The 17,600-nt window shown below is 27.4% G+C and overlaps 1 protein-coding gene across 1 annotated transcript; it reads right to left on the reverse strand.

Annotated features, from left to right (window-relative positions):
• Positions 1–705: 705 nt before the first annotated feature.
• LOC100805511 (transcription factor MYB63) lies at positions 706–3,989 on the reverse strand. Its single transcript, XM_003532882.5, has 3 exons — positions 3,622–3,989; positions 2,158–2,287; positions 706–2,035 (listed from the first exon to the last, which is right to left on the reverse strand). Exons 1-3 carry the CDS (start codon positions 3,758–3,760, stop codon positions 1,144–1,146), a joined length of 1,161 nt encoding a protein of 386 aa, XP_003532930.1. The 5' UTR covers positions 3,761–3,989; the 3' UTR covers positions 706–1,143.
• Positions 3,990–17,600: the final 13,611 nt, after the last annotated feature.

Consider the following 17,600-nt stretch of genomic DNA (forward strand, 5'->3'; position numbering starts at 1 on the left):
ATTACTTGATCCTATGCATGACATCCACCAATTCACTTCTTTTTTCTCCTTACAATTTATGGCTTAGACTATTTTCCCCTTTTTCTTTCATAATTTTGTGATTTGGCTTCTCATTTACATGTTTAATTGAAATAAATAAAAATTAATGGATAGAAATTTTTGTGGTTTATGCCGGTGCAATAATATTTTAGGATTTTTTTTATCCATTATAATAAAAAACATATAAAAAAAAAGTTTATAACAACTAATCCAATTTAGACTTTCTTGTATAACGTTTTGTTTTATGTTAATAATATCTCAGGCTCTCTCCTAATAATCTCGACATATCATTAGCTTCCTATTGAACAATTTTGAGAGTGTCTTATTATTCTATCACTTTTTGTTATAAAAAAATCAAGGACAAAACTTAAACACAATTCTATACGTGTTGTTTGCATTATTCTTCAATCAGAAAATTGGAGTTTTATCTCGACAATCTACATTATTAATAAAATCCTTCATTACAAGAATTATTGAGGTAAAATTTCTATTCTGGTTGGAAAAAAGTACCAACAATACTTATGGAGCTGCATCTATGTTTGGTCTAAAAATAAACTTGAGTAAAAATTAATGGTTTTTAAGAAGTTAATTACCCTTAAATAAGAATAAAATTTCAAGTTTGAATCTTATAAAAAGAAAGTATACCGAGAGAAGCTATTTCCTCAAAATGAGTTCACTTGACTGAAAGTTGGATACCAATGGGAAATTGACTTGGTAAAATACAGCATTTGTGGCTAACTTATATACCTGCTACAGAGCTAGTATCATACTTGCAGTTTTCAATTCTTCAAAGGTGTGGGGACATGAAGAAAAACTGTCACACTAGTGGCAGTATGTTGAGAATATCACCTACCCACTTTCAACGTGTATGATAGTTGTTGTTTACCAACAATTTATTCAATACATTACACTGCATATTTGTGCTTCAATCTACAACCTGTTCCAACTTGATTTTGTGGGGGGAGTACATAAAACCCATCATACATCAAACGGACCTAATCTGCTTGATTAATTTACTAGTCAGTATACCTACTAAATAAAATCACAATTTTCATGATTTTCAAATGAGACTTGTTTTTCCCAACTACTGGTTTGTATATTAAACTAAAGACTATTATTATTATTATTATTATTATTTTGAGGCCAAGAGGACCATAATTGGATATAACCCAAGTCTAATTCAGATTCTGGCCTTGCCATGTCAATGTCATCAAAATCAAATGCTTGAGTGTGGTCCATTTCTGGCTCAACTGCATAGTTCTTTGGTAGGAAATGATCCTTGTTTGACTCCTTCATCTCACCAACTACTCCAAACTCATTCTCAAAGTCTTGGGACCACTTCTTGGCTTCAGCATCATGAACACTCTCTTCTCCAAGAATGATGTTTTGGATGGCTGGGAACTCACCTAATTGGACTTCATTTGATTGAAAAGATTCAAGGCTGTTATCATCATCTAACAACTTCCAAAAATCATAATCTGGCTCCCATGGAATTTCAATCAGTTGGTTTGGTTTATCCACCTCTTCTAACATGCTTCCAACATCATAATGTCCTAAGTAGGGTAATGGAGAGGCCAATTGTTCTTCTTCTGGTTTGTGTTCAACAATCTGGCTTGTGTTTACTATGTTTGACTCATCAGAAGACAATGAAACTGATGACCCTTTTGGATCCTCAGTGATGTTAGCAAGTTCATTGGACACTTGTTTTTCTGAATCCTGCTCCATTTTATCTTCAATTGATAATTTCTCTGCTTGGTCATTAAATTGATCATTGTTACAAGGTGTTGTGGTCTTTGGTGAATTTGGTCTCTCATAAGAGAAAAACGATTCAGATGATGAGGAAGAGGCGGAAGTGATTGATGATTCTGGCTTGGATTCATCAGCACTTGATTCTGAACCTTTTTTTGGAGCCAATCTTTTCTTCAAGTGGGTGTTCCACACATTCTTGATCTCATTGTCAGTCCTACCAGGCAAACGTGATGCAATCTTCGACCACCTGAAACCAATTTGTGTACAAACCATAAGATTAGATAAATTCATGACACAATTCAAGAAAACAAAGCCAAAATTAACATTACAAGAAAATTATCTTTATGATTTGAGACATAAAAAACTTACTTGTTTCCCAAGGCTTTGTGTAGCCTTATTATGTTTTCCTCTTCCTCTAGTGTAAAATTGCCTCTCTTCACATCAGGCCTGAGATAATTGATCCATCTCAAGCGACAACTTTTCCCACATCGCAGAAGCCCTGAATAACATGCAAATATTAAGTGTAAGGGAGAGAAAAGTTTGATAAAATCTATACTAGTATTAACAGTCATATTAATACTTCAATTTTCTGACATCTTGGTTTAGAAGGTATGCAAAGTGCGTACTCTTTTATTTACCCAATATTCTTTTAAGATAAAGAATGCTTCCAAGTTCCAAACATAAATAAAATTACAATGGTACTGAATAATATTTATATTGCTGTTGTACATATAGTGTATATTGTATAGGAAGGTGGTGCTTGTTTATTTCCTTATTGAATTTTACAGTTTTTGGTCATGTGGTTTCTCTTTGCCCACTTGTCTATTTTTAATTTTATTTTGATTTGCCCTTTCTCTTATTTCAGAGACTAATTAAAACCAATGAACAAAGTGAAATCATTATAGACACCAAAGCCTGAATGGCTACTTCTGGGATAATCCAATGCAGGAAACATCAAATTTGGAACGTAGTACCTTTCTTTTAAGGAACAGGAATCAAAGATTTTAACTGGCATGGAATCTAATACCCTTATGTCAGAGTTTCAAGTGAGGTAATAATGGTGATTTTACATATATAGCATATAAATCATGATGGCTGAGCCTCATTAATGGTTGGTGGACATGCATTATCAAAATTGAGTTGTTTAAAATGTGTCATATTTTCATTAAAACTGTAGGTAAAAGGAGGGCCCACAATTACAGATAAGAGACCAATGTCTCGAATATCTTACTAACGAGAGGGAAGTCAAATGTTTCTGATTTCAGAAATTATTTGATAATCTTTTGAATCATTACGTGTGTAAAGTACCGATTGATATCTATGTTACATGTATTTAACTGTTTAATTTACGAAAAAAAATATTTATTTGTGTATCATGAAAATTAGTTGGGACTATAATGGTTGTAGATTGTGTACCAAATAATTTCACCACCAATTTCTGCCAAACTATTCTTTTTACTATTATGAATTAATCAATTTATTTAATTTGTACAGAGCAGGTAGCAGAAAATTACCGTTGAATGAGACAAACAGTGGGTGAAATAATGCAAATGCAGAAACTGGATTTATCACAAACTGCAGTTACCATAGAAGCAATAATGCAGATGCAAAATTTCTATGGCTATACAAAGAATAATGCAAATTAAAGAATGAAAAGATGAAAATTGCAATTCTTTAAGTTATACAAAATGAATGAGATCAAACACAAAAAGGGGTTGAAACTTGAAACTAATGTCTCTTCTTAAAAGACTACCATTCCAAGACAAGAAGACATTTTTAGAATCAACACACATACACGCACGCACACACATCTGACAAGGGATGTAATATTACCTGCTTGTTTTGGGAGAGCACGCCAGTTTTCGTGGCCATATTTCTGGATGAAGGCTATGAGTTTAAGGTCTTCTGCAGGGCTCCAAGGACCTCTCTTCACTTGAGTCTTATCACAGCATGGTGCTCTTCCTTTCCCCATGATAACAATAATCTCTTATCACAGTTCACAACCCATTTATTTCCTATTTGTTATAATATATATATATATATATATATATATATATATATGGACTCTTCCACTGTCAATGGCCTAAGCTATGTGGTTTTTTCTCTTCTCTCTCTCAAACTATCAATTCAATTATGCCTCACTCATGTGTCTCCCTCGCCTATATATACTAGCTGGTGCAGAAAGGGAATGCTAGCTCTCAATGAAATGAACCCACAAGGGTCATGTCACAAGTTAGTATACATGCTGAGATGCTATGCAATAAATAGAATGAAATCTAGAGATCAGTATTTTAATATAATATCTATCATGCAGGTGTTCTAATTATAAATAAATATCTGCTACTTATTTAAAATGAAATCTCCTTAACTTAGTAATTTTTTAATTTGTTTTTACACAGATGACTTAGGATTTGAGCTGTTTTTCTTTTTTGGAGGTTTACTACTATACGCGTTAGACTACATATGGAATTGAGATCAGGGCCACCAACTTTCTGAAAATTGATATCACTTGCCTTCTTTATGATGTCAACATTCTCCTAATTAAGTTCTAACAGACCCAACTATACTATGGTTGACCTTTAAAAAAGTTTTGTAAAAATTAAATTTTTATCAGTTTTTTTTTGGCTGAATATTTCTACAAAGTTAAAGGTAGTAGTTAAGTAAAGTTCTCCCTAAATTTATGACTTCAAGATTCGAACTCATGTCATTATAACCCTAAAGCTTTTTTTCTGAGATTATAATTCACTTCCACTAATTAATCAATGTTGATTAATAATTTACCTATTCTACAAATATAGTATTGTTCTTTTGTTGGGGGCAATAAACAAATACATGTACAGTCATGTTTATATAAAAGATATATAGTTTATTGAAATCGATGAAGCATGCATATTAAAATGATGTATCACTTTGTGTCTAATTATGTATAAAATTTAATGCTAATAATGAACACGACTCATTTCTTGCTTTCATCCTTAAGTTCAAAATTGGCATCAATTCTCAATCCAATATTTCTAAATTTGTTTTAAAATTCTCTCTATCCTTCTTTTCCATTTTTTTCTGTTTGTGTTGCTAATATTCTATCATTATCTTTTGGTAAGGAAAATCCTAAGATATCTGCCCAATTAATTGTAGATATTGATAGAAAAAATATATCGTAATTTTGAAATGGCTGATTTTCTTCCTAAAGTTGTCATTTTTGGTGAGCCAAAATTTAATTTTGGATTCAAATTGATTTGTACTTCGCATATGCGGGATATTTTTTCTATATATCATAATAAAAATTAAGATGCAAAAAAAGATTATCTAATGGAATAAGATAATAGCCTATGCTTAAGTATTAATTAAATAAATCAAACACGTATTATAATGAGTAATAACTCGATTGCTTATGTATTTTTTTAATGAGTTTCACATTTATTGTTTAATTACTTGCATAATTCTTCACTCTAATTAGATTTGTAGTTATAAGATTTTAGTATTTAACTCCTTAAAAGTAAGTGATTTAATTTTTAAAAAAAAAGTATTCTCTCGTTTTTAATTATAAGACTTATGATTCAAATGATGTTTGTTTCTTTTTATAAAACGTAATTTATAATTTTATATATATTAGTTATTTTTAGACTAAAAATAGTCCTCATTAAAGATGACAGAATGTATTGACAAATAATTAAAAAAGATATGAGTATTAATAATAAAGATAATTTAAAAAATATATAAATTTTAAAAAAAATTATTGTTCTCAATTAAATTCTTGATCTTGATTTATTAAGTAATAAATAGTTATAGCTATCAATTAATTAATTAACCGTAGATATTGCATTAAGTTTAAGCGCACATTTATAATAAATTGTAAGTTAGCTAAATTTATTTTCTTGATTTTCTCATCTAAAAATATAAGTATAACTCTTCATTTTTTTCTATTTAAAATAAATCTCTTATTTAGAGAATTTAAACTTAAGATATCAATATTTTTCTATATTTAAGTATGATGATTGTCCTGTTATGTATGTTCATTTCCTTGTAAAAAAAATGTTCATTTCAGTTTAAAAATATCTTATCTTAATAAATAAAAAAAGTGCTTCCTTTTCTTCTCTCTTTTGACAAAGAGAGTTGAAAGATATATATACTCTATTAATTTGTTGGAGGTAATTTTTTTGGTGGGTCATAATTTCCTGTAGAAGTAACTTTCTTGGTTCAATATCTAAGGTTTATACATATATGACACTTTTTTTATTTTTTATGCATAAATATTAAATATATATCAAGAAGTTTATAATACTTACATGTTATCTCAACGTCTTAACCAACTTAGTTAAATAAACCTCTTTTTATCATTTAAAAAAGAGTAGACTACTTGTTTGATTACTCTAATTAACAGATAATCAAGAATCAACACAAAATGCACATATAGCTGTGTTCAATGTCCAAAAGGATCATGAAATTTATAACGTATAAAACTATAAAATAATATATATATATATATATATATATATATATTAAGAATTAAAGAGAAAATTAAGAATAAAATTGTTCAACGGATAAGGATAATTCTTTGGTTTTGTTCGGTACTTGTTAAATAAATAAGAGAGCAGCTAAAAATCAAGTAACCTCTTTTTAATGGCTAAAATTTTATAGGGTTAGATACATTTTTTATTCTCAATTTTTTAATATTTGCTAATTTTAGTTCAAAATTTTAATTTGATATATTTTACCCTCAATTTTTAAGAAACTTGTGAATTTTACTTTAATGGTTTTTCATTAATAAACACAAAAATTAGATAAAATTTACCAAAAAAAATAAAAGGTTGGGATAAAATTTACAAAAAAAATAAAAAATTGGAAGTAAAATATACCAAAAAAATAAAAAAAATTGGAAGTAAAATATACCAAAAAAATAAAAAATGGAAGTAAAATATACCAAAAAAAATTGAGATAAAAAGAACAATTATGTTAAAAGTAGAATGACAGAGAATAAAATTTATAAGTTTCTTAAAGTTAAAAGTAAAATAGGTCAAATTAATTTATTGAGAATAAAATTTATCAAAAATTAAAAAATTGAGAGTAAAAAATACCATTAAATCAAACTTATATAAATTTAATAAAGTTGTTTAATGGGAAACAATTTTTTATATAGTCACGAGAGCAGGCATGTATTTTTAAGGAGACATGTGTGGCTCAGCAAATCACATGAGTCATCTAACAACAGCTGAATGGTGTGTTTGATAACTGAATCTTGTGTTTGATTGAGAGAAAAGAAATAATATTGAAAAAAAATTGGAATTATAATTTTTATATTTTAATTTTAAAAAAATTATGTGATTTCATCCTTTAAATCAAACATAAGTAAGTTTTTTTTTAAAGAAAAAAAGAGTAAGTGTTGTGAGTTGCTCAAAATAATTTTATAGTGGATTTTAAATTCGTTCCTTGTACGAGGTGTTTAAATTATATATTTTTATATTTATATTTATTTAATTTTTAAAAATATATCTATAGTGTACAATTATTAATTTTTAAATAATATTATAGTAAATTGAGCAAGATGATTAATTATATTTTTAAATAAATAAATATTAATTTTATGAATTTTTTAATAATTTATTCTTCTACTAACTAAATAATGATGATGCAATACTTACATAAAAATATAAATGTAAAAAATTATAAACATAAAAAATAAGAATATATAATACACCATTATTTAAATTTAGGTGCTATATTTTTTTATTGTGGATATTATGATAACATGTATTTGATTTTTTTTGTTTATAATTAATAATTTTAAGTTTATAGTAGAAGGAAAAATTTATTTTAAATTTGTTGAAATTATGTGATTTTGGCTTAAATATGTTTTTAATGGAGGTAAAATAACTTTTTTAAAATTACTATCTAAACTGATTGCAGTCCCTGAAACCAGCCTGGGAGGAATGCAAGGTTCCCTGGGGCTTCATGGGAGGCAGATGGCACTTTTTCCGAACAACTCACTTGCTACGACGAGCTGTACCAAAAAACTAAGTTTCAGGGAAGAAATTTCAATCACTGGTTCTTGTGCTCTTGGGATAATTCATTTGGTCCTCAAGCTACGTGTCTATCACTTAGTTTCTTAGTATTTGATTTTTTTTTTCATATTTGTATTTATGATATACGAACTGTTACGTCATATTTAAGTTTTTTTCACGTTATTAATCACTTTAAGAAAGAATTATTTTACAGGCATGAAAATATATAGTTGTTAATTGTTTTAAAATAATATTGTTAGTATTTGTTACTTAATTTTAATTTCATTAATTGTTACTTTTTAAAGTTATTTTTCTATAAGAATTATTTGATAATTTTTAAGTAATTCTCTGAACTTTTTTTAAAATTGTTCTCTAAACTTCTATTTATTTTTAATTAGGTTATCGACAAAGAAAAAGTTATTATAATTTTGGTTTTTAGACTATGTAGATTCAATTTCCTTTTTTCCTCATATGGAAAGAGAGAAGCCTATTATCAGAACCTAGGAAAAACTCTTTCTTAGAACCACCAGTGAAACGTACCTTGGATTTCACAAACAAGAAATTCAAAACACTCTCAATAATGGAGATTAACACAAATTAAAGTTCGACTGACTCACAATACTCAAAGCTTTGACTCAAGAGAAAACACCAAAACCCAAATTAATATAGTTTTCTTGATGATTTGCAATGAACTATTTATATATGTTCTTATATAGGGTTTAATCAAATAAAGTCCATTGCAATTAACAATAATAAGATTTGATTTGAAAAAAAAAATGAGCTAAGATAAAAATTAAATTTTCTATCATCAATTTTGATTATGTGTCTCCAAAGTAATTCCAACAAAGAGAATCAATTCTTTTGCTAGGAATCAATTCTCCTAACTTGGATTGATTTCATGCAAATTTTTTGTATTCAAAGTGATTACAAGAAATTACTTTCAATTTTTATTTTATGGGAATCGATTTTGTCGGTAAGGACTTCATTAGACTCTCAATTCCCACTTTAAATGATTTTTTTTATTAATGATTGAATTTAGCTTTTCCTTTCTATCCCTTGAGCCAAATTTAGCTATAATTGATTATTTTACATAAAAACCTAAATATTGAACATTTGTCTTCATAGACGCTCTTCTCTTAGGCTTTTTCAATTATTCCTTTTGCTTTGAACCATCTTTTCTTGAAATCTTTTGTCTTTGATTTTATATTTATCAAAAGTCTTTTGCTCTTAAAGTTTTAATGCCAAGAGGTGATGTTCAATAATACAAGTTAAGGTTTATATAATACAATTATAAATATGTGTTTGTTTAGCCTCAAGGATTAATTTACTTAAAAGAGTAACTCTTTTAATATATAATAGGTTGTAGCATGCATGCTCTATCATCATCAAGAGCTAAAGAGAAAAAATAAGACTAAAATCTGTTATAGCCACATCACATGAAATATGAAGCTTTTAACAAGCATTTCATAAATGATCCAATCCATTTAAATTAGTAATCTTCAAAATATATATTTAAATTGTAATTTTGTCAACTAATATTCAAATTTTGCATTTAAATTAGTAATTTTCATATTTTATATATTGAATAATTTAAAAATTAGGTTTAAATATCTTTTTTAGTCCTTGTAATTTAATATTTTTTTATTTTTGTCCTTGCAGAATTATTTTTTGTTTTTAATCCTTACAAATTATGTTTCTTTTTTTAGTCCTTAAATCATTTTATATAGCTGATAACTGCGAAATTTGAGTTTAATTTATGGTCCATTTTGACTAAGAATGATTTAAATTTCTTTACTTTATTGTTGTTTTTAATGAAATAATAAAAAATTTAATATCATGTTAATTTTTTACCATCAGAATTTAAAAGAAGAAAACTACAAGTGCTTTGGAGGAAAATTGATGCAAAAACTTGATGAAAAAATCTTGAAGAAAAAGTTAAAAATTGGGACAACTAACTTAGCGCACAAGACAGGTCCAGCGCGCCGTCTCAATAGGTCTATAAAAGGAGTAGGAAGCAATGGAGAAATATACATCGAGATTACGAGCTTTCTAATGAATACATCTCAAAGCCTGAGCATCTCTAATAAGAGAAACCCTCCTTCTATAACCATTCTCCCATTCTCTTCCTTTATACATCCTTCTTCTTCTTCTATCCGCATCAATCCCTAAAGTGTAAAGCATCTCATGACTATGAGAGACTAAACCTTCATGAGTCTGGAAGGTCAACCTCTCTAATGAATATATCTCAAAGCCTGAACATCTCTAATAAGGGAATCTCTCCTTCTATAACCATTCCCCCCTTCTCTTCCTTTATACATCATTCTTCTTCTTCTTCTATCTACATTAATCCCTAAAGTGTAAAGTCTCTCATGACTATGAGAGACTAAACCTCCATTGTTAGGAGTCTGGTAAGACAACCTCTTGTAATATAACTTACTATCTATTTAATGTAATTCCAATTTTTATTGTTCTTTTCTGTATTTTATTATTATTGATTGTAGTCTGATCACCTATACTCATGCATTGTTTAGGAAGTAATGCATTAGAAAATGGTTATTTTTTAAAGAACTGGGAAATGACATCTAAATGAAATTATTGCTAGCAATAAAATGGTGTTTGTTTAGCCTATTACATGCATCTTTAATCTCAATGCAATTTACTATTTTATCTTTGCAAAGGAATTTGAGAGAAAAAATAGATAAATTAGATTTTTCATGCGGGGAATCAAAGATAGAGTATTATAGTAGATGTAGGTGGAAACTAAGATAACATTAGATAGAGAAAAATGATTAACATTGCATCACAAGTAATTTTGGCCTGCTAGACCCCAACACATTTGCATTTTGAAGTCATCTTTTACATTCAACTTATTGTTTATTTTTCTTATCTTCTTGCCTTTTACTTTTCCCTTTAATTTCACATTTATAATTCATTATCTCTTCTACTCTATAAATTGTTTAAAAATTGGGTTTGCACCAATCTAAGTACAAATAATGTTCCTATAAACTCGACACTCAGACTTCTATTTTACTTTACTACTTGTAATAAATTGATACACTTGTCAACGAGTTAACAATAACACTTTGAATAGTAAAAAAAATATTATCTAAAATGTTATAAGGATGAAAAATAAAACGAATATAATTTGTGATGACTAAAAAAACAAATTTATAAGGACAAAACTGATGGTTGATTCACGAACAATCTCCTTTAACTACAAAACTGATGGTTGATTCACGAACTATCTCCATATATATATATACATCCATTTGATGGTTGATTCACGAACTATCTCCCTTTAACTACAAAACTGATCTATGTATTCGGCCAACTAACGAAGTTTCTCTATAGTTTACAACAACAAAATGTATAAAATCTTGATCATTAATTTTCTTACATAAAATATTATATAAATATGAAATAAAAGAACATATGGGCCATAACATTGATCTGTACTTAGGTGATCCGTTTACATCGGTATCTCTTGATTATGAATCTTCTATGTCTTTGATTTCGTGGAATCTCAATGTGTGTGATTGTTAAATGCGTGGTATATTTAATTGAAACCTAGCTTCAAGATTAAGCTACCATATACATAACACTATTGATTAGTGATGTGATGATGATATATTACCACAGTACTAAAATTTTCAACCCCAAATGACAGAGATTACGTATCAGTGTAATTAACTAATTAATTAATTAGTGCCTTGGTCACAAAGGTTTTCCTGTTTTGTTTCTTTTGATGCCTTAAATTAGATATAATCTTATTTTCAATTTGACAAATTTAATTTACGTTAATATTTTTTTGGTTGAATTTTGAGTTGTTTTAATTTGACTTTTTTTCGTATATATAAAATCCCCAAATTAACAAATAAAATTTGCAGAAGCTCAATTTTTCAAAATTAGAAATAAGCGAACTATATGGAAAAATGTTGTACCCCTATGAAACGAAAAGGTGAAATGTTCCATTTTTTCAGCTTTTTTATTACCATTATCTCACTTAAATCAATACGAGGGTTTTGTGTAATCTAGATGGTTTTTTCATGCTTTTTGAAATTTTTGTCACTAAGAGAATTCAAAGAGAGTTTTATTAACGATATGAAAATTGTAGGAATCGGTCTATTCTCGAATTCCGTATGTAGGTGAGTGTACCCAAACTCTATGGCTGCTTTTGACTCATATATAATATTGTGAGCAATGTTTCTATCACTCCCATGCAAACAATATCTCAATGCAGCATATAACTATACCGCAACATTATGGAAGTCATATTAATATTAATCTCAGACTTATTCAACGCATCCATATTCACACATTATGATCATTAAAAAAAATTAGAAGTATCATAAAATATATTTTATGACATTGGTTACAAGGAACATTTGAAATCATGTTGACTTCATGATTTAGAGGGATGAAAACAGCTGTTCAAATTAAAGTATAGGCTTTATTTTTTAGTTCTAAGTTTAAAAATAAGAATTTAAAATTTAAAATTAAACTGTTTGATGATTTTATAATTATTTAAGATTAAATATACTTTTAAGTTAATTATTTTGGGTACTTTGTTAAAAAGAAGAAGTAAAACAACTCATAATTAGTTTTTTTAGTTTCTTTATTAAAAGTGATTATTTTGAAATTTCCTATTAAAAAAAAGCTAAATTATAATTTTGGCCCTTTATCTTATCTTTAAGATTCATTTTAGTTTACTATTGTCTTTTTTAAAATCATTTTGATCTTTTATATTTTAAATTTGAGTCAATTTTGGTGCTTCCAAAATATTGATTTTTTTTTATTATTTTGAGAGAAGATTTTGAACATTTTTATTCATTAAGACATGAAACTAACTCAATTAGATTTACCTACATGGAACTATTGAGAGCACAACTTATGTTCAAACTAAAAAAAAATCATAAATATGATAAAAATTGTGTGAAAAGTAAATCTAACAAGCAAAACAAAACATTAAAAATGTTTTGTGGCTGTTCATAGGACTCATTTTTAAGTGATTTTTATCTTATTTATTCTTTTTTTCACAAAAAAGGTTCAAAATTATGTCCAAGAATTAAAAATGACCTCTATTGTGGAAGGACCAATTTCACACAAATTTAAAAGAAAAGATTAAAATAATTTTGAACCTTTTTTTGGAAGAAAAAAAAACAACCCATACCACTTATAACTGTATAATTTTCGGAGAGTTATATGTGAGAGAAACTTAACTTTTGTTTTCTGGGAACTAGGCAAGGACAAAATGACAGAGACCTTTCCTCCCTTTGTACATAGAGACTTTCATTTTAAAGCACGTTTATTAGCTTCTCATTAAATAAGAATAACAGTAATACTCATAAACACACTAATAAGAAATCTTTTCTTATACGCATTACTTCGTGTCGTTTTCAGCTTATTTTTTGAACATTAATAACACAGCAAATATCCGAGTCCCATGCCCAACCAAAGTTACTTTTCCTTAAAGAAAACTCCAAAGCATAAACAGGACACAGCCATGCAGCGTCTGCTTTTCAATCACTATTTAGTATAGGAGAAAAAGTATGCACCTTGAAATTTATTTTGAGGATTGTATTTGATTCAATTTTGCAATTCGATACGAATTCCTAATGAATAATTTTATTGTTTGATTCGAAATATTTATGTTTACAATATCCAATCTTCTTAAAATTCTAGATAGCCAGCAATTTAACTTTCAATTGAAGATATGTATAATTTGTTTATGATTTTGATTTGCAAACAGTTATCAATAATCAATTTAGATCTAGTAATCAAATAATCGAATGAGACTAGCCAAGTAATTTTATAAAGTTTTAACATCATTTTCATTTTATCTGGAGATAAATCAGATTAAAAATATTGTTTATGCTTGACTTGGGTATCCTCGGGTTTAGCTTAATAACATCATTATATTCAGTTTAGTTCCTTTTTAAGAAAGAAAAAGTTGTGTCTCATTATCTTTTAAATTGTTCACATTTCTTATCAACAATTATAAAGTTGTTCCTACAATATAGAATATACAATACTTTCATATTGTTGATACTATTCTTGTCAATTGTTGTAAAATTGTTCCCAAAAATATCTTTAGTAAAAGGGAGAATTGGGAAGCTTATGTTTTGTAACATTTTTAGTAGTCATTATCTTTATATTATGTTTCTGCTAACAAATATATGTAGAGCATTGATTAAGAAATTTTTAAAAAAATTATTTTGAAGATTACACGAGAACATAAAAATATTACGAGTATCACAATTTTACACATCCTAATAAAAATATTTTTTTTCTTTTAATTTATTGACCAGTGTTTCAATAACAATGATTATGATTTATCTTATATTATTAATGACATTAATTTTAAATAGATAGAAGAAGTATTTTAAATCTTTTTAAAAACATAAGAATAAAATATTTTTTAAAGAAAATAAAGTACAAAGTGGAAAATAAAATAAAATTGACATATATATATATATATATATATCCTATGCGAAAACTATTCCCATGCAATCGTATATATTTCAGTCCAATAAGTCTACCGGCATGAAAATGACAATAAGAGAACGCAACATTAAACTAATAAGTAAATACCATTTAGTCTCTGTTAGGGAAACTAACATTAGAAGGCTTTTGTAAACATTGGTACCTAATTTTGACATCTTTCTATTTGGGTTAGTAAGGTTTTACTTACCATTAATGACTTTAAATGACTACCGAACTTAAAAAATCCAAGGAGAGAAGGAGAAAATTCAAGAAATTTGAATAAACTAGAAGAAAGAAAATTAAAGAAAGTTCAAAATGAATAGAATGATATTGCATATGAATGACGTATGACCTATGTGTTAACCCACGTGGGATGCACTCAACCTGTTTGGTAGTTCTGAACACAAACCCGCAAAGGTCTATTTCCTACACGAGTGCTTGGATTTTTCAGGCAACAAAATTAAGAGTTTAAGTTTGACAAGACGTTTATTGAGCAAAGCAAACGACAATTTTTTCATCGATAATGAAACTAATTAAGGACCCTATTAGATTTAACTTCTCTTTCCATACGAGGTTTTCCATTTTTTGATTGTTTTTGCATTTCAAAAATAGAAAAAGAAACCAGGTTTGTACATTTCTTAAAACGGGCAAGAAAATGAATTACATTTAACTTCTTTGAAATAAAAAAATTAATTCATTAAAAACAAAGTAAAAATCATAACATCGGTTAAAAAATATATAAAATTTATATTGTTGGCATAAAACTTTTTTTACTGACATTTAACAAGAATTTACTTTCTTGTTATACCATGTTAATAAATAGAGCGATCTGGTAAAATAATTGAATCTTCTTGGATGTTTATATATAAAAAAAAGTTTTTTATCAATAGTGTAAATAAATTAAATGAGTTTCATAGGCTTATAGCCTTTTTTTACGGCAATTAATAAGGCTTATAGCCTTATACTATCCGTTAATAAAAAATCATTCTTCATATATAACTTCTATGATATTTATTATAAAAATTAGAAAACTTATATTTATTTATATAACAACTATAGTAAAAAGATGAGAACTTATTAGTTTTATAAATTACTTTCCATTTCAACTTTGGTCCTATTTGGATAAATTTTTCTTTTAGTACTTATAAGAAGAAGAAAAAAGAAGATAAAGTAAATAGAATTTTTTCCATAAATTAAAATTAGTTTATCACCATAGTTTTTTAAAAAGTTAGATAAGATCGGACTTTATAAAAGTTAAATTATATAAGTTAATTTTAATTTATAATAGAAACTCAATTTATCATATCTTATTTTCTTTTCTTCTTGTATAAATGTTTATGAAGAAATTTATTTAAATTGGATCTTTCTCTTTATATTTTTGTGAATGAAATAGATGAATAGACATATCCCTTCACATATCAATTATTTACACTCAATCTATTTTTTTTCAACCAAATCTTATATGTGAAAATTATTTGAGAAAAGGTTTATGTATAGTGCTAGCACCACACTTTTTCATATATACTTTTTATTAAACTGTATTGAAAACTATAAAATCAGAAGAAAGAGTCATTAAATAAAATGATGAAAATTATTTTTGTGATTTTTAATCAATTTTAACTAGTAAGAGATGATGTGTTCAAAAGAGTGTGTGACTATTAACATTTCCCCATTTGTAAATGTTCAACTTTTATTTTAAAAAATTTAAACGATGACCAGTGCGATGCTTGTTAAGTTTTCAAATTAACGAATCGACAAATCAATTAATATTCTGAAGAAGGATGACATAATTGACAATAATTGAGTACCTAAATGACTCCGAAGTATTTATCAAAATTAATATAGTTGTGAGGTATGGTTTAAGTTAGCCACAAAAACTGTGTCTAGGACAAGTTGCTTCCTTTAATAACTTAACAGCGTGCTGCATGAACACCTAACTTGCGGCAGAAGATGGCAAATGTAAGGCAATGCATGAATTAAGCATTGGAACTTTAATATAGTTTAGATCATCACCAGGGGCAAAGAAAAATAAGACATTTGCATGAACACCGCCAAATTCTTTGTTTTTCTTTTCCTTCCTTTCAATAAATGCCAACAAGAAATCCGGGTGAGTATGAGAAAGAAATAAGAAATAGGATTAGAAAAAAGCTGGATAATTAATAATGATGATACGAAATTCGAGCACAAAATATGCAATTTCATTCAATAGCCAAATGAAAATTTTTGTTATCCTTAATTATCATATTCGCCTTAAGTATAATTGTTTTTTTTTTATGTTAAGGATGAAAAAGAATCCTCTCTAGAAATTCAAAATTTCCAGTTGGTGGTTGGAGAGAAAATGATACAAAAGATGTGGGTTCCACAATTTCCTTATGTCTTTCTCTCCCCAGAGTTATCTAAGAGATCCCAAATCCGTTAAGGATGTCTCATGTATATTTTTTGTAAAAAAAAAAAAGCTTGGTTATAAATTTAACATATTAACGTTATTTAATTAGTTACAAACTTTAATTTAATAACATTATTAAAGAATTAAGGCATTTTTAAATTTGTTTCATTTAAATACACAAAATTCAGTGTTATATAGTTAATTTTGTGTAAATATGTTAACATGAAAGCAACATACATCAAGCTAAGTGAAGCATCAAAATATAATATACTATTCTTAAGGTCTTTAATATTTAGAAATTTTTTACTTGTTAAATAGGTGAACCCATGGATTAGTGCTTGATGAATTCATTTGTTAAAACAAAGTCAAACTCTAGCCTAAAGTCAACGTACACTTGACTAATCGAGCTGACTTACCCCCCTACACAACAAACTAACGTTGAAACATGCAAGCAAGATTAAACATTCATAAACAATTCAACATATATAATGTAATACGAAACAATAAAAGCGTCCCCTATGAGATTTATCGTCACCCTTTCGTTTATTGGAGGAATAAATAAAGGAAATGAACTTATATATGATATTAATTGGATCAAGTAGAACGAAAGATTATGTAGGTCCTAAACAAGAAAATAGTTCATAGAGTTATTAAAAATATATATGTAGGAGGAAATCACAACTAAGGTGAGAACACAAAGTAGGGTCACTTAAGAATTTCTTATATCATAGTATTATAGAATTTCTGATATCATACATATATAGGACTGCACCAAGTGTTAGCTGAGTCTTTTATCTTTTTTAATTGTCCTTATGTGTCATATCTAATAGCTAGTGTCACAATGTATGCTTTCTGCTTGCACATCATATATGTTTAGTTAGAAAATCAAGAGAAAAAATGGAAAAGTGGAGACGAGTTTTGGAAGAGCAGGACTTTCGTTTAAA

This window comes from Glycine max, chromosome 8 (genome assembly GCF_000004515.6).
Source record: "Glycine max cultivar Williams 82 chromosome 8, Glycine_max_v4.0, whole genome shotgun sequence".
Lineage (NCBI taxonomy): Eukaryota > Viridiplantae > Streptophyta > Magnoliopsida > Fabales > Fabaceae > Glycine > Glycine max.

Excerpts from the sequence above, each read along its gene's own strand:
- LOC100805511 (XM_003532882.5), bottom strand. The coding sequence starts at position 3,760 with ATGGGGAAAGGAAGAGCACCATGCTGTGATAAGACTCAAGTGAAGAGA. Across the intron at positions 2,288-3,621 it reads TGCTCTCCCAAAACAAGCAG|GGCTTCTGCGATGTGGGAAA; the intron begins GTAATATTACAT and ends CATGTTATTCAG. Across the intron at positions 2,036-2,157 it reads CACAAAGCCTTGGGAAACAA|GTGGTCGAAGATTGCATCAC; the intron begins GTAAGTTTTTTA and ends AATTGGTTTCAG.